The sequence below is a fragment of the Sorghum bicolor genome, chromosome 1, assembly GCF_000003195.3.
Source record: "Sorghum bicolor cultivar BTx623 chromosome 1, Sorghum_bicolor_NCBIv3, whole genome shotgun sequence".
Taxonomy (NCBI): Eukaryota; Viridiplantae; Streptophyta; class Magnoliopsida; order Poales; family Poaceae; genus Sorghum; species Sorghum bicolor.
Window position 1 is genome coordinate 22,021,308 of NC_012870.2, and position 22,734 is coordinate 22,044,041.

The 22,734-nt window shown below is 47.7% G+C and overlaps 2 protein-coding genes across 3 annotated transcripts; both read left to right on the forward strand.

Annotated features, from left to right (window-relative positions):
• Positions 1,584–4,268, forward strand: LOC8059271 (xyloglucan galactosyltransferase KATAMARI1 homolog). Its single transcript, XM_002464479.2, has one exon. The coding sequence runs from the start codon at positions 2,543–2,545 to the stop codon at positions 4,013–4,015; it is 1,473 nt and encodes a 490-aa protein (XP_002464524.2). The 5' UTR covers positions 1,584–2,542; the 3' UTR covers positions 4,016–4,268.
• On the forward strand, positions 12,581–14,623 carry LOC8070522 (translation initiation factor IF-2). 2 transcript variants are annotated; one of them, XM_021460005.1, is made up of 2 exons: positions 12,581–12,858; positions 12,993–14,623. In XM_021460005.1, the coding sequence occupies exons 1-2, from the start codon at positions 12,670–12,672 to the stop codon at positions 14,256–14,258; spliced, it is 1,455 nt and encodes a 484-aa protein (XP_021315680.1). In that variant the 5' UTR covers positions 12,581–12,669; the 3' UTR covers positions 14,259–14,623. The 2 variants fall into 2 exon arrangements, with proteins under 2 accessions (XP_021315680.1, XP_021315684.1); XM_021460009.1 differs by having other exon boundaries at positions 12,690–12,905.

Sequence of the window (22,734 nt, forward strand, 5' to 3'; positions counted from 1 at the left end):
CCATCGTCATTCCCCTCCTCTAGCTACGGTGTTCCTACGCCTCGTCGTCCACACTAGCGAGAGCATCATGCCACCCAGGACATGGTATCAACAACCTTAGATTTAGTCTACTTTATGGCTTGTTTGGTTTGCAACACAGGGTGGTTCTGCCAGACCATCGAAGCTTATGATTTTGTTTAGTTTGAGTTGTTGGTTCACGTCATTAGTCATCTCTTTAGCACGAGTAGGAGGCCAGCAATGTAGAACGAGTTCATTCTGTGGATAAACATAGGCCCACCTCATTCTAGATGGGCTCATACCGAACGAGATCAAATGTCTAACCAACATATTTGTTTCATATTATATGAAAAATAAATGCTGACGGATATTGCGAACATATTTGTTTCTTTTTTTTCTTCATATTCAGAGTCAGACATAAATAGCCTTTAGCCAATGGATACACATAAGGACACTCACAATGCAGACTCTATCATAAAGTCTAAAGTTATTTATTATCTCGAACAATGTGGACTTGGAGTCTAAATAAGACTTGGAGTCTTATTTTTTCTACCTCTTTCTTCAATAAATATGCTGCCACATCAGCAAAATACCATAAATAATATATAATTAAGTGTCTTGGACTCTTTGATAGAGTCTTGCATTGTGAGTGCCCTAACACATACGGGAGCTTATTGCCTATGTTACACGAGTACGGGTACGAGTATCCGATACGTATAACGTGGATACACACTTTCTCAAAAGAAAACTCACTAAAATGGTGTATCCGAGTATCCGTATCCGCATATCCGACGAGTATCGGATACAGATACGTCACCCTTTTGGAGTATCCGTGTAACATAGCTTATTGCCTCCGTTATGAATACAAATAAGTGCATATCGCATAAGTGATAAGTTAATTAGGTGCAAATAATGCTGGCATGATTAATTTTCGTATCTATACTACAGAGATCAATATTAAAAACTATTCATATTTGTATTTGATATATCCATATTTATATCTGTATTTAATTTTTTTTAAAAATTATCCGTATTTGTACTATATCCGAAGGAAATTTCGAGTACTAAAAAGTATTTAAACTGAGGTGAAGGCGCCCAAACTAACATTTTGGTCTTTTTTCTTCAAAAAAAAAATAACATATTTGGCCAGTCAAAATTGGTCCGGTACCTTACCTACCTCCGCTAGTTTTGGCTACAACCATTCCATTTGCACGGTGTCCCGGCGTTCGGCTGACCCCTCATTCCTACATGAGGCCCCCTTTAACGGGAAAAAAATTATCAATACTCGTGATGCAAAAAATCTCCCGTGCAACATGGATCTCATATTGTCTAATCTTTGATATGTTGGTCACCATCGGGCAGAGTTGCATGCCACCCTGCGTGGTCCAAGCTGCTGCCCTATCTTTCTATGGAACACAACACTCCGTTAAGTTAAGCCAGGACACGTGGACAACAACAAAACAGTGTCACACAAGAGATTTTCTACATCACGAGTGGAGATAAAAAAAATTTTCCCCTTAGTTAACGCCTACATGCCCACCTGTGTCCACATTTCTTTCTCTTCCTCCTATATCGATCCAGCCCAAGTCCCCGTTCAACGATTCCTATGCCACAGTTGCGCTGCCTATCGCCAAGCCCTACCGTACCTGGATCCTACAGCCTCCACTAATCGATCGAAGGAATTGTCCAGCACCAGCAACCCCAACAATTGTACTCGTCGATCGGCTTCTGTCCTTCTCTAATCTCATCCAAGAAAGAAGAGACGGGCCCCTCGCCTCCGTCGTGGGCTCAGCTAGCTCACTGGATGTCCGCCGCCGCCTCGCTCGCCGCTCGCCGCCGGTCGAATCGTCGGGAAGAAGAAGAAGGTACTGTAGGTGCGAGGAAGACGATCGATGCCCGCGCGCGCGTTGTGTCGTTCAATCACTCGTCAACGTGTGTCTATACTATGCGACGGTAACCAAAGCAGCGCGCGTTGCGTTGCGTTGCGTTGCGTCCGTTCGTGCAGCACTGTAGCTCTCCCGCGTGGCGGTGCCGAGCCGTCCAGAACGGGCACCGCAAAACAGGCAGCGATGCTGCTGAAATGCTGATGCACGCACGCCATGTGCCAATCCTCTGCCGGCTTCCTTTTTTATGGCCGTGGCCCGTGAATACTGGGCCCGGTTCGCGGACCGGACCCTCTGCTTTCTATGGACCAGGCGACCAGCGCTAGGAGTCCTCGAAAGCTGTGCCCACTCGTCTTCTTTTCTCTATTTTTTTTTTAATTTATTTAGGAGGAAGGAGATAATAGTACATGCTCTTTGTTTGTGATTATTTATTTCCTTGATTGATGCTTATGCTCTCAAATGATTTTGGCAAATTTTGGGAAACCGACGAGTCTCGAGCTCCAGGCTCCAGCTGATTGACTTGTCAGAGCACGCGATCCGATACAGTGGATTCGCAAATAATCACGTCAATAAAATCACGCCCCTGTGCTAGCTAATGACAGATTGACAGTTAACACGAGGTGCTTGAGAGCTGGCTGCAAGCAACGGACGCAAACCGGCCAATGATGAAGCCCACCACCGCCCTGGAGCTCAGCTTCCAGAACGACGGCGCCGACAAGCCTGATGGCGGCAGCACAGGTGGCGTGCTCTGGCCGTCGCGGATCTGCTACCTCGTCGCTGTCGCCACCACTCTGTGGGCCGTGGCGTCCATCTTGTTCCCGCCGTCGGCGTTCCCCCTTCCTCCCCTCATGTCCAGCGTCACCGTCGTGAACCAGCACCCCCCTCCTTCGGAGGACGACCGGACCAACGTGACCGCCGACCGTTGCGCGGGGCGGTACATCTACGTGTACCGCCTGCCGCCGCGCTTCAACGACGACATCGTCCGCGGCTGCCGCGCGCTCCGCCCCTGGATGGACATGTGCCCGTACATGGCCAACTGCGGCCTGGGCCGCCCGCTGCGCGACGAGGGCGGCGGCGGCGGCGGCGTCTTCCCTGGCCGCGGCTGGTACGCCACCGACCAGTTCATGCTCGACGTCATCTTCCGCTGCCGGATGAGGCGGTACGAGTGCCTCACCGGCGACCCCGCCCGCGCGTCCGCCGTCTTCGTGCCGGCCTACGCCAGCCTGGACGGCGGGCGGTACCTGTGGAACAGCACGGCGACGCGGGACGCGCTCGCGCTCGACCTCGTCGCGTGGCTGGCGCGGCGCCCGGAGTGGCGCGCCACGGGGGGCCGCGACCACTTCCTGGTGGCCGGCCGGACCGCGTGGGACTTCCTGCGGAAGACCGACGGCGACGACGACTGGGGCACGAAGCTGCTCAACATCCCGGCCGTCCGCAACATGACGGCGCTCGTCCTGGAGATGGACCCGTGGAACCCGTCGAGCCACCTCGCGGTGCCGTACCCGACCAACTTCCACCCGGCCACGGCCGCCGACGTGCGCGCCTGGCAGGCGAAGGCGCGCGCGTTCAAGCGCAGGTGGCTCTTCTCGTTCGTCGGCGCGGCGAGGCCCGGGAGCAACAAGACCGTCCGCGCCGAGATCCTCCAGCAGTGCGGCGCGTCGAGCCGCTGCGGGATGTTCCGGTGCAACAAGGGGTCCCAGTGCGAGGCCGCGCCGGGCGCCATGATGCGCGTCTTGGAGAGCTCGAGCTTCTGCCTGCAGCCGCGCGGCGACACGGCGACGCGGCGGTCCACGTTCGACGCCGTGCTAGCCGGGTGCATCCCGGTGTTCTTCCACCCGGACTCGGCGTACACGCAGTACGCGGAGCACATCCCGGCGGAGCCCGGGAGGTGGTCGGTGCTCATCATGCACACCGACGTCACGGACCGGAACGTGAGCATCGAGGAGACGCTCGCCAAGATCCCGCCGGCGGCCGTGAAGGCGATGCGCAAGGAGGTGATCCGGCTCATCCCGAGGTTTGTGTACGCGGACCCGAGGTCGCCGCGTGTGGACTTCAAGGATGCTTTCGACATTGCAGTCGATGTTGTCCTTCACCGGGTGGCCAAGCGCCGGCGAGGGGATGTCGACGGACGCTGATGGACCGGTGGCCGGCCGGTTAAGAGGAGGAATGGCCGCGGTGTCTGGCCTGTGCCACTGTCACGTGTACCTTGCTAGGTGCGCGCACGTACCTAGGAGCATTTGAATGAGATCCTGGGAGTCTTCAACGCTTGTCTCTTCAGTTTAGGCTCGCGTGCCACAGTGCACGTCAGCACGTGTATAACTACGGTGCGACATGGCTACCCGCGGCGTAGTGGCGCGCTCGGAGCAGCCTGGGCATACCTACAGTATCTTTTTTGCGCCCCCCCCCCCCCCCCCCCCCCCCCCCTACCTCGATCAGGTTTTGTTGTTGGTGATGCTGATATAGTTACATGCCTGCAAATCTGCAATCTGAAATTTCAGATCTTCTCGTCCTTGTCTGGTTACAATTCCCGTCACCTGCCTCCTTGCCGCTGGTAACCGGACGACGTCTCTGTGTTCTGGCCAAGTCGGGCTGTTTGGATCCTAGCCGGAACGGACCATGCGACATTGCGACCGGTAGCGTCGCCACACTTTATGATGCCAAAAATAGCCGCCACATTTGTAGCATGGATTTCGCAGTGGCTACCATATCTGCATGCTCAACTAAACATCCTCCATGTGTGACTTCCATGTCTGCATGCTCAACTAAGGCCTTGTTTAGTTCACTCCGAAATTCAAAAACTTTTCAAGATTCCCTGTCACATTGAATCTTACGGCGCATGCATGAAGCATTAAATATAGACGAAAATAAAAACTAATCACACAGTTTGACTGTAAATCGCGAGACGAATCTTTTGATCCTAGTTAGTCTATGATTGGATAATATTTACCACAAACAAACGAAAGTGCTACAATAGCGAAATTCAAAAAATTTTCACATCTAAACAAGGCCTAAACATCCTCCACACTTGCGGCGTGGATTTGCACTAGAAAAATGTATGGCTACCACACCTACATACAGTGGCGGATCGAGAAATGGATCAAGAGGGGGGCTAAATAATACATGCTAATTTTTCTTTTACTCGCTCAATCCAGTACACTAAGGCCTTGTTTAGTTCCAATTTTTTTTGCAAAATAGAAAGTAGCATTTTCGTTTGAATTTGATAAATATTGTCCGATCATGGACTAACTAGGCTCAAAAGATTCGTATCGTAAATTACAGATAGACTGTGTAATTAGTTATTTCTTTTATCTATATTTAGTGCTTCATGCATGTGCCGCAAGATTAGATGTGATGGGGAATCTGAGAAGTTTTGCAAAATATTTTGGGAACTAAACAAGACCTAATAGATATAGCTAAGATCGATAATTCAATATTGATTCAAAGTGTTCAAAGGCAAAGATTCATAAAATAAGTATAGAAAAATACCAAATATATAGAGTCTCTTTTGCTAAAAAAAAACGTGTTAAAAAAAATTTGAGCCCAAGAGAGGGGCTGCAGCCACCCCAGCCCCCCTCGTGCGTCCGCCAATGCCTACATATTTCCCTTTACATTTTCTTTTGAGAAATTTCTTCCCTTTTACAAAACAGCAAGATTTGGTTAAGTCTTCAGGCCCATTTGCTGTTGGAGGACGGACATATCTAGGGTTGGGCCGCGCAGCCCGGTTGCTCCTCCTGGTTGGCCCAGCTTCGGCCGCCCCATCCCGTCGGCCTGGAATTTTCCTTCCTCTGCGTGCGCACGTTGTCCCTGATCGTCTTGGCTGACCCTATCCTGCCGCCAACATTTGGAAGACCAAATGTACCTCGCAAATTATAATCTTCCCCTGGACGATATGCCATCTCAGATCAGTGCCCTGAAATTCTAAGAATCGCAAATTATGTGAAAAAGAAGAGACCACTAATCTAATCATCTGCTATTTTAGTGCCCTGCGGCAGTGGTGATCTGTTGTTAGATCAGAGATGCTTTCAGATGCGGGAAGGAATCGAACATCATTAGCAGATTTTGAAGGGAAATTCATGGAAATGGCTGGAAGCTAGACGAACAGGAAGCTGCTCATGCATAGGATATTAAATATATATAATAAATAACTAATTACACAGTTTGTCTATAATTCGCAAGACTAATCTTTTGAGCCTAATTAGGCCTCGTTTGGTTTCTTCCGGTGAAGTTTAACATCTGTCATATCGAATGTTTGATACATGCATGAAGTATTAAATATATACTATTTACGAAACTAAAAACATAGCTAGAGAGTAATTTGTGAGATGAATCTTTTAAGGCTAGTTAGTCCATGATTCGACACTAATTGTCAAATGAAGCGAAAATATTACAGTGTCTATTAAACTTTAACACCCGTAACTAAACACCCCCTTAGGCCATAGTTGGACAGTATTTGTCAATACAAATGAAAGTGCTACAGTATCCAAAATTAAAAAAAAATCTAAACATGCCCTTAGTTTTTGGTCTAAAAACTTTTCACTTCATTACATCAAATATTTAGATATATGGATGAAATATTAAATATAAATTAAAAAATAACTAATTGTACAGTTTGTATGAATTTTGCGAGATGAATCTTTTAATCCTAATTAGTTTGATTGGACACTAATTACTATAGTTACAAATATGCTACCGTACCTAAAAACTCTTCTTTTCACGAAGGCCCTGTTTAGTTCTCATCCAAAAACTTTTGCTCCATCACATCGAATGTTTAGACATATGCATGAGCATTAAATATAGATTAAAAAATAAATAATTGCACAAAATTTGCATGTATTTTATGAGACGAATTTTTTAAGCCTAATTAGTTGATGATTTGACACTAATTATTATAGTTAAGGTGCACACTACACGTGGGAATGATATATGCTCATGAGATACTTATGATGAAACGTATTAATAGTACATAACTTTCCTTCATGGTACAATTGTAAGCTAATAAAACTAATCAAAAGAGTACTTAGCGTCATATTATTTTTGCCCAAGGGTTGCATCAACAATCTCTAATACCTACACCCTTAGGGTTTCTCTTTAAACTAAGGTTTTCATTAATAAAGTAAATTGCTATTATTTACTATCATTATTTCTTAATTAAGGATTAAAAATTAAAAGTTAGGGATTAATATCAAACAATAATTAAGGTGCCAAAGGTCATCAGGGTTAATGATCTTAGGTCATCAAGCAATAATCAAGTCACTCAAAGCCTATTTTGAATTTAAACTAGTTATTAAGCAATTATTTATTAATTAAAAATAAATAAGCATGAATTAAGTGACTAATCAAACTTTATTCAAACATCCCAAATTTTTTGTGAGGATCTAAAATTTTAGGATTTTTTGATACATATATTAATTTACAAAAATCAACAAGTCCTATTTATTAATTTAGAAGGTAAAATTTTAAAACATACAAAAAGTATCCTAATTAGGCATTTAATATTTTTTCCATGTTCTACAAATCACTCAGAGCATACCCCAATTTTCATCATTTTTGGAATTGCATTTAGTTTTCTATAAAATGCTAAACAAAATCTTTCTTAAGTCTTTTTAGAAAAAGAAAAACAACACTGTGCTCAGGTTGGCCCACGAATCGGCCCACCTCATGCCAGCTCGCACTCACTCCTCCCTTCTCACCCATCCTAGCGCCAGCCCCGCCCACTGACAAGCGGAGCCCGGGAGCAAGCCGAACCCCAGCTCGGCCAGCGCGGTGCTCGGCGGCGGGTAAGGCCGCCCCCTCGTCACCGGTGAACCCCTGAGGGTGGCTCGGCACTCTAGAATGTTCCCCACACTCTCGCCATCTGCTTGACCTCTCTGGTGGGCTGCTCGAGCTTCGCAGGGTGCTCGGCCACGCTCATGGCGGTCGGCCGCACTACGGCACGGCGGCGCACCGGGAAATAACCCCCCTACGGTCCCTCTTCGGCCTAGGCGAGAACAGGTACCCGTTGAGAAAGCTCACCGTGCCTTGAACGGCCCTTCAACAGAGGCAGGGATAGCTTGGTCACAGCAGTCGGCCAAGGAGGGATGGACGATGGTGCTCGGCTGACTTCGATGAAGAAAGGAGCCGCCCGAGGATTATAGGGGGTTTAGGGGCACTCCATGGGGTCCTAGGGCAGCACGAGGGGGAGGCAAACTCGCTGGCACTCTTGCTTCGGCCGGAAACAGGGAGATAGCAGCGCTATGCGGCGGCGGCCGGGAAGACAACAGCGGTGGCGGTGAGAGCAGAGACGGGGAGAGCTATGACAGCACGACGCCCTGTGCATGAGGATGACGATGGCTACATAGCGCGACAAGCACGTTATCCACTTGACCATCCCTTATTCCTATACTAAGGGAAGTCTTGCTAAGCACGGTTTTTACAGTGGCCTTGGCTGATAAATTATAATAGAAAGTACGTTGATTTATTGTGAAAGAAAAGCATTGCTGAATAACTAATAGATTTGACTGCTCAAGCAAATAAAATAAAATAAAATAAGACTACATGGCGGCCGAGGGCGGTGGCTAGGCCGCACATGGTAGTTCACTGGCGACGCCGTGAGCAGGAGTTGGCCGGTGGCAATTGGTCAAGCTAGTGTAGCACTTCCCCCACTTTTCCTGATTTGGCAAATTTACTTTGAATTCTATTAAATAACTCAAAAATTTGTCCAAATATGAACTATTGCATTTGAAATGTTCTAAAAACTTGTTTTAAAAACCAAAGTTTCATTTTGAGTGGAAAGGGTTGAATTTGATCAAAATAGTAGAAGAATTCAAAATTCAAATTGGGGAAGAAAGCAATTTGAAATAGAGCTTTCTGAATTTCTCAAATTACTTTCAATTTTATTTAACAACTTGAAAATCTCCAAAAGTTAAAGTTGATCATTTTGAAAAGCTCTATGACTTTGCTTTTGACCCCATTTCAATGTTCCAAATAGATTTTGAAATACAAGTTTTAAATCAAAGGGGGACACTTTTGGAATTCTATATTTTCAAAATTAATTTAAATTTTACATTGAAACTTTGAAAATTCAAAATACCAAAGTTGTACATCTCAACAAAATCTACAACTTTCCTTTTGGGCTCAACCCTAAATTTTTCATAGATTTTAAAATACACTAAAGGATGGAAAATCCACACATAAATTAAACTATATCTTAATTAGTGATCAAACCAACATCCCAAATGCTATATTGAGTTCAGTCCCAAGGGTTTCGCTCAAAGTAACATTTGGTTGCACAAAGTTTTATTTGCCAAAGCATTTTAATAGTTCCCTAATTTGAATCTAGCTTTGCATTAGAAAACTTACAGTAAATTTTGGAATCCAAACCTAAGTTTAAAAGTGGAGCTAGTTTTTAGATGTTGGACTTAAATTATCCCGTACTATTGACACTAGGGTAGAGTACCACTTTACCCCTCAAGTTACATAGGGCATAATCAAGTATTTGAGGTTACATTCCAAAATAGTGTTTTAGAGTTGGATCACACACTACCCTAAGCTCAAGCATTCTTATAGATAAATTTTTTTAGTTAATGCAAGATAAAGCTAGCTAAATGACATGCTTATGCTTAATGATGTCATGAGCAGGTTTTAGCGTTGCTTAACACCAGAGGTGTTACAGCTTCTTCCCCGTTAAAGAAATCTCGTCCCAAGATTTAAAACCCTAGGTTAAGTAATGGAAAAGAAAATGTGTTAAGCTAATTTATTACTAGCTTGTTCATAAGACAAGAGGGGAGGGAAGAAAAGAACTCTAATTACAAAAAACTTATTTTTAAAAATCCAAAAAAAACTGGCTTGCTAATGATCAAACACAACACAGTTTGGTTTGACACCAATCATTTCAGATGTTCCACTTCCTACAAGAATATATAAGATTTGCAGCAAGAGTTCAATCGGCCCCACAAAAGAAGAAATATGCTGCAAGCCAACAACATCTCTGATAATTGCTACATTATTTTGCCTTCAGCATAGAACCACTGAACCAGTTCTAGATGTGAGTTATGTAATCAGTTGGGAATCTATCGATCTGGAGCTCCTTCACCAGTTTTATAAGGGTTTGCTTGATTTGCTGCTAGGCATGGTACAATCTAAGTGATTAATTAGTGCTGTTTTCACTTTTGGGCTCTTCTCCTTCATGCTCTGGATCAGCACGTCAACGAAGATCCAAAGGATATTAATTTCGTGAGCTATTTAAAAGAAGCAACAAGCTGAGTGCTTTACTGGCCAACATTTATGTACGATGGTTTCTACTTTTTCTATACCAAAATCATTTTGAAGTTTCATAATTGTTTCTCATCCATACACTTCTATTTTTACAGACGTTCTTACACGAATTGCTTTTACGATTATTCTGACCTAAATTTGTTGTCACTGTTCTACTTCCGAATGCTCTTCAGCATCAAAACCAGAACAACTGGGTGGCAAGCTGACGAAAGGAGGTAGAATTGCCAGAATAACAGTCAGGTCTCCTTGGTTTGTTTTTGTTTCTTTTTTCCTTTAAATGCCTGCATTTAGGATAGTTCCTTAAACTTTAATTTTTTATCATTGTCTCATATTCCTTTGAGAACCAATTTTCCGTTCAATATATACTACTTTTGATCTTAAATTTTCATCGGTGAAGTTTTAATATCCTGTACCCCTTTAATACTTCAGTGAATCTTCTTAATTGCTCAGCTGTTAAGGGTTAACATTAAGTCAGAGCTGCAAATTGTCCTAAGAGTAAGTATTATAGTGGGCTGTAAGCCGGCTAAATGCTGAGGTGGAGGAGAGAATGGAGGAGAAGCAGGTTGTAAACTTACAGTCAGCTTAGGAACATGAACCAAGAAACTTTGTGAGAGATAAGTGAGCCATATATTAATAGTGAATTGCTAACTATTATATGGGTGGGTTGGAAGAAGGCTGCAAGAAACCTTACAGCCAGCATGTGAGTTGTATTATTAAACTTGCTCTAAAGTCAGTCTCAATGGAGTTTTATTAGAGTTTCATGGACATTAAATATGCTGATGTGACACCATATTAATGAAGAGAGAGATGACAAGAGTTTCATGAGAGTAGACAAAGTTTCATGGGGATGAAACTCTTCTACTTGTTTTCAAAATTTAGATTTGTTGGAAACTAGATCATGAATCTCCCATTGAAAATGGCCTAAAAACTAAAGTTGATAGTAACATAAATTTGCAAGAAATTCTGCCCATCCTTATTAGGAAACGGTGTGGCCTTATTACATGTATAGTTTCATTATTTCCAAACTGATTTTGCTGCTAGCTGCATCGCAGTTGCTTCTCTTGCATTAACAAGGGCTACTGTGATTTACACCTTATGCTTTGTTAGAACCTCCATAATAGCAACTCAGTTAAAATAAGATCCCAAGAAAAGTGTGTGTTTTGTTAGTTGTTACAAATAAAGATGCAAGCACTGGTGTTATCTTCTTCGTTTAGTAATAATTTGTCGGTTTAATTCTTAGGCGTCATGATTTACCTTCTCCATACGTACTTATGTTTTTTGCCATATTCTTTTATTCTTACAAGCAAGTCACTGGAGATCCTTCATTTTTGTACACTGGTCGATCAAATTCCTGCATTTCTCAAGAAAACAAAAGTGAAGCGTGTCCAAACTGCTTCTTATGTAGTCTTCATATACACTAATGACCATTCAAATACTTTATTACCAGTGGAAACTCAGTTCATGTTGATGGAGTGAGTTTATGCAAATCACATAAAAAAATCTGAATCGTTATTTTTTTTTTGAGAGCGATCGTTATTTTTATTGATACATCACAAGCATCATCGAAGACAACGATCTTATTCGTTATCCTTCCATTACTAAGTGGTTAAGTTTTGACATCCAACAAATATGAATTGTTGGTAGCTGATTTTTTTTTTTTTTTTACAAACCTGTGCGTCCGCAATCATATTAAGTTCGTATGTGCAATGTTGAATCATTGGCATTACTAAGTATTATATTCATGTTGAATGACAATTGATTCTACAAAATAAGGTTGTTCACTCACATGACATGTCATTCATAATAATTAGTTTTGAATGGAAATGGTGTCTCTCCATCATAATTCATCTTAAAATTAATTATAATTTCTCTATGTTTTAAAACATGTGTGCCGCACATGCATGTATACAAGTACTTGTCAAAAGCCAAAATCATTAATTATCTTATTCCAAATCGTCCACGAGCCTCATATCTTCTATCAAGAACACTATCTTACCCCTTTGTTTGTGCCAATCACGAAAGATATCCATTGCATTCAAAACAGTTTAGTTATGGCAAACTGTGGCTAGCAACCAAACATCCCCTTAGAATTTGTTGACTCCTTGAAGTGCGTACATTTATTTTAGAAATGAGGGAGTAAATCATTCTGATCCTTTTTATTCTAACTTTATTTGGATATGTATTATCTAGATACATAGTAAAAAAATATCTAGAGGAGTCAAAATAATTTATATTTTGAAATGGATGGAATAGAACTTTTTCTATTTCTTTTGGTGTGTTAAACTTAAAAAATACTTATAGTCTTGCAAAAATTACAAAGTCTAAACCCCAAATAGTATGTTTGGAAAGTAATTTTTTTTCTATATTTATATTTTTATATTAAGGACCTGTTTAGCAGAATTTTTTCTTAACTATGGCTCTAGCTCCTCCAAAGATGTCATACCAAATAGTCTATGTAGAGGAGCCGTTTTAAGCATTTTTTTTAGTGAAAAAAAGGAGGAGCCGTTTTGAAGAAGCCCTACATGGCTTCTCCAAAATGCCTCGGTCTCACCCAAACACACATACCGTGTCTAGGAAAAATGTGAAAATTGTCTCGTTTTTTCCCCCCTCCGCTTTATCCCCTGCCATACCGTGTCTAGGAAGGTTGAGAGACAAACGGCGACCATGGTTGTGGTGGACGCGCTCCACGGGGATTCGGCGACCGCCGCCGCGGACGAGCTATTCGGTAGCGGAACCGGCTACGCCGACCTCCAGGCCTTCTTTGACCACACGGTACGCCCGTACGGGGGTCCGTGTTCCTTCGGGGGCTTTTGCGGTTCTTGGATTCTTTGTTGCAACTTGCAAGGTCGATTCTTGCAGGCTCTGAAGGTGAAGGCGAGCGGCTGCGGCAGCGATGACGAGGAGGAGCTGGAGTGGCTGTCGAACAAGGATGCGTTCCCGACGGTGGAGACGATGGATTCGGCGGGGGCGCGACCGCGACCGCGCAAGAAAGGCGTGCGGCAATCCCGGGCGGTGGTGGCGTGGAGCGCGGCGGCGAGGCGGCAGTGCCGGCACTGCGGGACAAAGTCGACGCCGCAGTGGCGCGAGGGCCCGATGGGGCGCCGCACGCTTTGCAACGCGTGCGGAATAAAGTACAGGGCCGGCCGCCTGCTGCCGGAGTACCGGCCGGCGAAAAGCCCCACTTTCTCCTCGGAGCTGCACTCCAACCGTCATGACCGCATCGTCGAGCTGCGCCGCCTCAGAGGGGAGACGGTCCAGACCTCCCTTGCCGCCGCCGGCTACGGCAAGGAGGGGGGACAAGAGCTGGAACGGCTGTCCAACAAGTCCGTGTTCCTGGCGGTGGACACGATGGCGCCGGCGGGGCAACGGCCGCGGACGAAGGGCTTGCAGCGGCCACGGAGGGTGCTGGCGTGGAGCCCGCCGCCACCGCCTCGGACTCCGGTGCAAGGACGCGTTCCCGGCGGCGGTGGCGCGGACGGAGGGCGTGCGGCGGCTCCGGCGGGTGGAGGCGTGGAAGCCATCGCGCCGTGGGCTCTGGCAGTGGCGGGACCGCGGCGGAGTCAGGGAGGAAGAGACGGAATGGCTATCGAACAACGACGCGTTCCCGGCGGTGGTGACGATGGCGTGGGCGGCGATGCGGCCACGGACGAAGGGCGTGCGGTGGGGCAGCGGTTGAATCAGCCAGGCCCAGGAGGAGGTGAAATGGCTCTCGACCAAGGACTTCGCGTCCCCTTCGTTGGCGACAATTGCACGGCCGGCGGCGGGGCCGCGGACAAAGGTCGTCCTGCGGCTGCGGCAGCCCCATCTGGTGGTGGCGTGGATCACGCCGCACGCGCCGCCGCGCTTCAGACTCCGGCATCGGCGGTGGCGCAACGGTGGTGCCAGCACTGTGGGACGGAGAAGACGCCGCGGTGGCGCGAGGGGCCCGATGGGAGGCGCACGCTGTGCAACGCATGTGGCCAGCGGTACAAGAAAGGTGGTCTGGTGCCAGAGTACCGGCCGGCGAGCAGCCCGACCTTCTCCCCGACGCGGCACTCCAACCACCGCCGCATCCTGCAGCAGCTAAGGGCGTCCCCCGTCGTCACCACTGCCACCGCCGCCGTCTTTGATGCGGGCGACAAGTGAAGGAGGATCAAGTACTCTGGTCAATTTTGCTTGATTGATTAATCTGACCTTTTGCTCACGGGTAGTAGTGCTTAACAGCCATTAATGGTTATGATTAGAAAGAGGAAGGATGCAGCAACCGTACTGAGGATGCACAATTAATCAAAGAGAAAAGAGAGAAGGGGAGGTGTCTCGTTGTTCTTTTGCATTTCTTGTTGGTTATATATTCCAACAAGACGGTACAACAGTACAACGAATGTTCATCATCACCGATTCACCGTTATGGATTTGCAAGTAGTAATAGGGTGTTATGGTTTGAGGAATGGGGTTATGGAAGTGATTGTTTTGTTTGCAAACTTCTCTTCTCATCAGTCCTTAATTCCTTATACTTTTGGCTCTGGTTTACTTCCACTCCAAAACCTAAAATTTTTTAAGATTCTTCGTCACATCGAATCTTTAGATGCATGCATGGAGTATTAAATATAGATAAAAATAAAAACTAATTGCACAGTTTGGTCGAATTTTACAAGACGAATCTTTTAAGCCTAGTTAGTCCATTGTTCGACAATAATTATCACAAACAAACGAAAGTGCTACAGTGTCATGAAATTTTTTTCTTCACCAACTAAACACGGCCTTTGTTTAGTCCGAAAAATGGAATAAGCTGATCCATCTTATATCTCGCTGTCCTCATGGCTGAAGCTGCAGTGAATCGGTGATGATGAACTCCAAAGTGGCATATCTACTGCATCTCCAAGAGATCAGTACCTGTCAGACAGTGAGATTGTGGTGAGATTTCTCAATTCAAATGATTTGTCCAAGCTATCACATTGGAGTATTGGACGAATTTTTTGAGCTTAGTTAATCTATGATTAGACAATATTTGTCAAATACAAACGAAAATGCTACAATGTCCATTTTAAAAAAATAGAACTAAACAAGGCATCACTTGTCAGGTCGCTAGTTTCTCTTGTACAAACCTTACATTTTTTCAGTGTCCTGTTTTGATGGTGCTGCAATGTGCAATCTATACCTTGGGATCTGATGGATCTCATCCATGTATTGTGTTCGCAAGTCATACTGAAGTTCCTTTCATACCAAAATACTATGCTGATTTGTTGTGAGAAAAAAGTATTATTGATTTGCTGAAAAAGTATAAGTAATAAGATGAACAGGGAAAAAGGAAAAGGGAGGGGCAGCCTCCATGGCACAAGCAAGCAACCACTGAAACACAAAGCTAGAAGTGCAGAGCCACGGCCCAAAAGGCCACAAGCAACCTCTCACGGCCGTACTCTACGTTGGAAGATGGCAAGATGCAGTAATTTCTTTTCTTTCAAACTTTACACGTGATGTAGATTAAAATAAAAAGCTTTACACGTGATGTAAATTGTGATACCAACTAAAGGAGGAGCGTAGCTGTCTTTTAGCAAATTTTGCTGCCGCCGCCTCCCGGTCATTTCGTAATTGATTTCGCCGCCTCCCGGTCATTTCGTAATTGATTTCAAACGGTGTCGACGAAAGCTGGTCGGCAGTCTACCTTAGGGTATGTCCACAGTAGTAGTTTATCGGTAGACGGTACGTAAACTACGAACTCGATGGTGACGCAAGACACGGACAAGCTTTTTATCCAGGTTCGGCCGTCGAGTTGGCGTAATACCTACGTCCTGCGTCTGGTTGTATTGATTTGTGTTGAGAGAATATGATGCCCTAAGGGGGGTCCCTTGCCTCTCCTTATATAGTCCGGTGGGCAGGGTTACAGATCTGAAAGCTAATCCTAGTCGGTTACAATTTGCCATAGATAGTTCGATATCAATTCCTATTCTAACCGACTAGAATCCTGTTTGATCTCCACGTCTTGTTTCCTTGCGCGAAACTCCGAGCTGTCGGATCAAACCTTGAGCTTGTCTCGTAATGGGCCAAGCCTCCTGGCCCAAGTCTAGCCGTAAGGGTATAGGGATTTATACCCCCACAGCTAGTCTCCGAGCACCATGTATTGTGAAGTAACACGCCGTCTTGAGCTTCTTCGACCAATGAAACTTGACATCTTCAATCAACATGAGAATTTCCCAGACAGTTGCAACGGTATTTTGACCAAATCTAAATATATTTGATCAACATCATCATCGAAGAAGCCAATTGTTCGAAGAATGCATGGTGCTCTTGAGAAAAAATATTTCTTTTCCGGTGAAGTGTGCCCACTTTACTTTTCCGAAAAGTACAGACCATAAAAAAAGCAAGCATGTTCACCGCAAGGTGAAGTGTGCCCACTTAGTCCCCGAGTCTAGTAGTAGGTGACGTAGACACGTGGTGCCAGGGTCAAAAGAAAAATCCTCAAAGTTATTTTGAATTTGAGATGCATTGCCAGATGCATCGTACCGATGTAGTCCCCGAGCTTGCTGGAAGGCGAAGTATGAACCTTGTAGCAAGGTCTAAATTATCCAGTCCCCGAGCGACTCATGTCCATTTACTATCGAATAGACTTATCAATTTGACGAGCTGGTCAACCAGTCCCCGAGTGTACAATGCTCGGAGATCGGTACAGCTCGCAGATTCCCGAACTAACAGACTGGACGACCAGTCCCCGAGCATCAAGTGATCGGTGGTCGGTGTAGTCCCTGAATTCCTGAATCTACAGACTTGGCGGTCAGTCCCCGAGCACATGGTGCCCGGTGGTCGGTGCAGTCCTCGAATTTCCAAGTTGTTAGACTAGACGACCAGTCCCCGAGCACATGATGCCCGGTGGTCGGTGCAGTCCCCGGATTGTTGAGTTGACAAACTGGACGACCAGTCCTCGAGCATACAGTGCCCAGTGGTCGGCGCAGTCCTCGAATTTCCAAGTTGTTAGACTAGACGACCAGTCCCCGAGCACACGATGCCCGGTGGTCGGTGCAATCCCTGGATTGTTGAGCCTCTACCAATCTTTGTCTGTTTATTTTGAAAAAAATCTTACCACACAAATGATTGACGTGACGAGACCTCCTGACGTAATGTCAGATGGTTGCGTGAAAAGTTGCGCCTGGTAACTATGCAGCCGCCCTTTGCGCGGTTTGAGAAAAGGAAACCATCAATTTGTACGAAAGATGCCGCCGCATTAATTGCCGATAATTATTAAAAACCGAAGCGCCGCGTCCGCCGTTGGGCCCGCCCACTTCCCAAGAATGCGGGAAGTGGGAGGGGTGGAGTTGTGGTTTATAAAGTCATCACAGTTACCCCCGCATTGCTTACCCTGCCATTGCCTTCAAGCTTTCCACTCTTGCCTTCTACAATCGCCTGCACTCTCCTAGCTCGAAACCAATCCCACATCTCCAATGGTGAAAAGCGACTCCAAAAAGAGGGCCGAGCTGATGGCCAAGGAATGGAAGAAATCCCACAGCACTGCGAAGTCCCTCGGTGACCTCGTCGTTATGGGGCTACTGCACAGCCCAGAGCTCGGCGGCTGGAGGGCGCCAGAGGGGGAGAGCTACCCCGACCCCCACGCCGGTGAGATCGTAGTGTTCGAAGACTTTCTTAAGAGGGGTTTTGGGGTTCCTGTCCATCCTTTTCTTCAGGGTCTTCTTTTGTATTATGAGATCGGGATTTGCAATCTGCACCTGAACTCAATCCTTCTTATCTCCACCTTCATACATCTGTGCGAGGCCTATGTTGGCATAGAGCCGCACTTCGATCTTTTTCGCTATCTTTTCTGTTTAAGGAAGAAGGGAGCGGTTGGAGGCTCCAAGATTGCAGGTGGAGTATACCTCAATCATCGCGACGGGATGAAGAACCATTATCTGAGCTGTCCGTGGAACACTTCCCTAACCGAATGGTACAGGAAGTGGTTCTACATCAGGGAAGAACCGGGCAGCTCCACGTTCTGCGACGTGGGGTACATCCCCGAGAAGAGGGTCAGTTGGACCGACCGCCCAGAGTTCACCGGCCAGGCAGCAGATCTGATGAAACTGATCGACTGGTCGTGTTTGGACGGGCTGGGTGTGGTCGGCAACTTTGTTTGTCGCCGGGTGATGCCCTGGCAGAAGAGGGTTCACTTGGCGTATGAGTATGCTGGAAGCCAAGACCCGACCAGGATGACGCCTGAGATCCTGGAGAAGGCAGAGGTGCAGCGGCTGTTGAACTAACTGTTCAACTTTGCGGACGGGAGCTCCATCCGTGGCAGTGATCGGGTGCAAGCCTTCAAGCTGGGGCAACCAGCTCCAAAGGTATCGCTTCTTACTGATTGTGCTTTCTTAGCGTTTGTTATTGTCAGCTGCTGACTTGTCTTTGTTACTTTTGCAGATTGGAGATGTTGACCGGTGCACAGTGTATGTGTCACTGGCACCTAGGATGGAGAATCCCGCAGGGGAGGATCCGTCGGAGGAGGACGCTGCTCGGTGTGCTCGGTACACCAGCAGTGAGGAGGAGCAAGCCCGTCCCACCCCAACCACCGAGGACAGGGTGACTGGGAAGAGGCCATTGGCAGCAGAACCTTCACCTGCGCCGACGCTGCCAGCAGAGACAGCCAGGCGCCAAAGCGCCGTCGGCTTGTCCGGATCACCGACGACGACGATGAGGAAGAGGAGGCCGCACCGTCGCTGGTCCGAAGGCCTCGTAGCCGTCCGGACAATGCACCGGCCACCACTGATCGGGTGGCCAGCGACCCTACTGCACCGCGCGTCGCAGAAGCGGGGGCACAGGCGCCGACCGGCAGGGCCAGGAGGAGGTTCACCGCGACCCACCGTCGATCAGACCTGTAAGTGTTCAACTTACGTATTTTGGTGTTTTTTTTGTTGTTGTTGAAAATGTCGCTTTGTTGTTTAGCGCGGCGTCGGACGTCAACCCCGACCAACACGCGGAGCAGAGGACGGACGAGCCTGTTGCCGTTGTTGAAGATGCCGCGCCACAGGCCACAGATCAGCCTGCGATGACGGCCGCTGCTACAGGCGCTGAGGGACAATCTGCCCCAGTGAGTGCCGCGGCGAGCACTCCGCCGAGAGATGGGGAGGCAACAAGGACCCCTCCCCCAAGTACTGTTGTAGAGGAGGAAGGCAGAGTCCCAACCCCTCCAGCCGAAGAAGGGAGGGTCCCCACACCGCCCCGAGCAGGGGCCTCTTCGCCCGTGGGCTCCCCTGGCCTAGACCAGGGGCGCGTGATGCCTTCGACCGCAGCCGGAGGCAGTGCGGCAAACGAGGAGCCTCAGGAGGTCTCTGACGACGATGTGGAGGAGGTCCAGGGTCGTCCCCGTGATGGCCGCCAACACGTCTACGTGTGGCGCCAACGCGGGGACCACTTTATTGGACACGAGGAACTCGCGGAGACGGAGGAGGCCGCGAGGGTGGAACGCGCGGCTAAGCGTCTCGTGGATGAGGTTAAGGTAAGTGGTCCTGTGTGCTGCTCGACAACTATGTGCAGTGTTCCTGTGTTCAACATATATTCTTTCTTGCAGGGCGCGATGAAAACGGCGAAGTACCGGAAGCGGTGCTTCGACCAAATCGAGGGCATTGTGGCCGAGAACAAGGCCTTGTCCACGGAGGTAGACCGGCTGCGGTCCGAAGTTGGAGAGAAGGTGGCCGAGATGAGTGCTCAGGAAGAGCGCCGTCTCGAGCTTACCCGACGCTTAGCCGACTAGTATCGGCAGCGAACAGGTCAGTCTCATACCCCGAGGCGGCTGTATGTAGCCGCGTGGTTGACTTTGCTGACCAGGGGATTATTCATGTAGACTTGGAGGAGGAGGTCGCGCGCCTTCGGCAGGAGAAGGAGCAGCTCGGGCAAGAGCTTGCCGGGGCGCTAGAGGTCGGGTGCCGAGCAGGCGAGGAGCTAGGCCAGAAGAACCGGGAGTTGTCTGGTGAGTAGCCGTGCCGCCACCCTTTTATATAGCTGCTCAACGTTCTTTTCATTGTGCTGACCTATTCCTTGATCTGCAGTGCTCAAGGTAAATACCAAGAAGCACTTAGACGAGCTGGTCAAGGATCGGGACTCCTGGAAGACTAATTGTATTAGGCTTTAGAAAGGAGTAGCCCCGGTCCTAGACTTGATCAGCCCCGAGCATCCAGAAAGCCAGCCCCGCGCGCCGAAACTGACGCCTGTCGAAAAGGCGCAACGGGCATGGGATTGGCTCCAGCAGTTCGTGAAGGACGCCGGGGAGTTCGCTGGCGCGCATATTCTTAGCATGGTGTGCGCCCACTACCCCCTGGTCGACTTGTCCAGGCTGGAGAAGGGGTATCCCAAGGAGGTCGGCCCGCAGGAGGCGGACGAGCTTCGGGTCGGTCTGTTGGACTTGTCGTCGACGGTGATCGGCGACATCAATCTATGCGGGACGGCCACTCCCCCCGACCAGCCGGGTTCAGACAGGTCGGCCAGGGAGTTGTCGGGGGCGTCTATTGCTGGAGATGGGCGGTCGATGCCTGCGGTCTCGACTAGCCAGGCGCCGGTGGCCCCGACCCCTTCGTCCGGGCAGCAAGGCCAGGCGGGTGATTAGCCCGAGCAGTAGGCCAGTAGGGTAGTCTGTAGGAGTAGACTAGTGACCGCCCGTCAGGGTATTTATTGTAAACTTTGTATGTAAAGTTTGTAATAAAGTTTGCTTTTGTCATGACTGTTATTTTGAGCGCTGTAAAGTTATCTGAGTGACGTGTCACTGTGTTTGATTCATAGTCGTTAAGAGTTTTCGTCGTGGAGGACATTGTTGCTCTTCGCCGAAAGCTCTGCGTGTAAATAAAGTATAGCCAAAAAGAAAAACTTTTATTATTGCCAACTATAAGAGACTTACAAGCAAAAGTCACTAGAACTTATGGATAAAATCGGCGCAGTTTGTCTATGTGCCAAGAGTTAGGCACGCGTGTTCCGTCTGGATATGCCAGTCTGTAGGATATGGGTCGTGTGACTTCGGCGACCACAAAGGGTCCTTCCCAGGGAGTGGATAGCTTGTGCATTCCTTCCTGGCTTGTTTTCCACCTGAGTACCAGATCGCCGACCACGAAAGAACGGTCCTTGACGTTCCTGTTGTGGTACCGCCTGATTGCTGCAAGATACTTTGCTGTTCGGATACATGAATCTAGACATTTTTCCTCCATGCAGTTGATTTCGAGTTCCCTGGTGTTGTCGGCCATTGACTGGTCGAAGTTCTCAACCCTTGGAGATCCGAAGGTTATATCAGACGGCAGCACTGCCTCGGTGCCGTAAACCATGAAGTAGGGTGACACCCCGGTGTTCCGACTAGCCTGAGTTCGGAGACCCCAGACCACGGCCGGTAACTCTTTCATCCATCGACCAGGTGCTCTTCGTTCTCGATGTACAACCTTTTCTTTAGGGCGTCAATGATCATACCGTTCGCACGCTCAACTTGGCCATTTGCCCGTGGGTGAGCTACTGACACATATTTTATGACTATGCCTCTGTCATCGCAGAAGTCCCAAAATGTGGTGCCAGTGAACTGAGTACCCAGGTCGGTGATTATACTGTTTGGGATCCCGAATCTGTGTATGATTTGATTGAGGAACTCCACGGCCTTCTCGGAGGTTGCTTTGACCAGTGGCATGTATTCAATCCACTTTGAGAACTTGTCGATTACTACGAAAACGAACTTGAAGTTGCCTGGGCCGGTTTAAATGCTCGATCATGTCGAGCCCCCAGCAGGCAAAAGGCTAGGATGACGGGATAGTTTGAATCTCATGAGCAGGTACGTGGGTCCTTTTGGCGAAGAACTGAAATCCCTCACAATGTCGGACCAGTTTTTCTGCGTCGTTGACCGCGGTTGGCTAGTAAAAACCTGCTTGGAAAGCTTTTCCAACTAGCGTTCTGGAGGCGGCATGGTTGTCGCAGGATCCGGCATGTATGTCGTCTAGGAGCTTGATGCCATCATCTTGGGATATGCATTTGAGCAGCACTTCAGAACTTGCATTTTTTCGCATAAGTTTGCCGTCCACCAGTATGTAATTCTTTGATCGTCGAATGAGGCGCTCGTTCTCTGTTTTGTCCTGAAAGCCTGACCCGTCCGAGATATATTTGATGAACGGGGTGCGCCAATCACGGCCACTAGTTGTCGGAGTAGTGTCGTCTATGAGCATTGCCTCATTAGGTTGCTTTTCGACTAGGCCTGTGCCCACGCTTGGCTCGTGGATGTCCTGGACGAAAACACCTCGCGGGATCTGGGCCCGAGATGACCCTAACTTTGACATCGCATCTGCTGCCTGGTTCTTATCCCGGACCACGTGGACGTACTCTATGCCGTAGAAGTTGGTTTCCCACTTGCGAATTTCTTTGCAGTAGAGATCCATCTTCTCATGGGTTGCATCCCATTCCTTGTTGAGCTGGTTGATAACTAAAGCGGAGTCGCCATAGACATAGAGGCGTTTGACTCCCAACTCAATGGCTAGTCGTATGCCGTGCAGGCATGCTTCGTACTCGGTGACGTTGTTTGATGCCGGAAGGAGGATCCTAAGAACGTAACGCAGTTTGTCCTTGTTAGGCGATACGAAAAGTATCCCAGCGCCGGCACCGTTGATTTTCAAGGACCCGTCGAAGAACA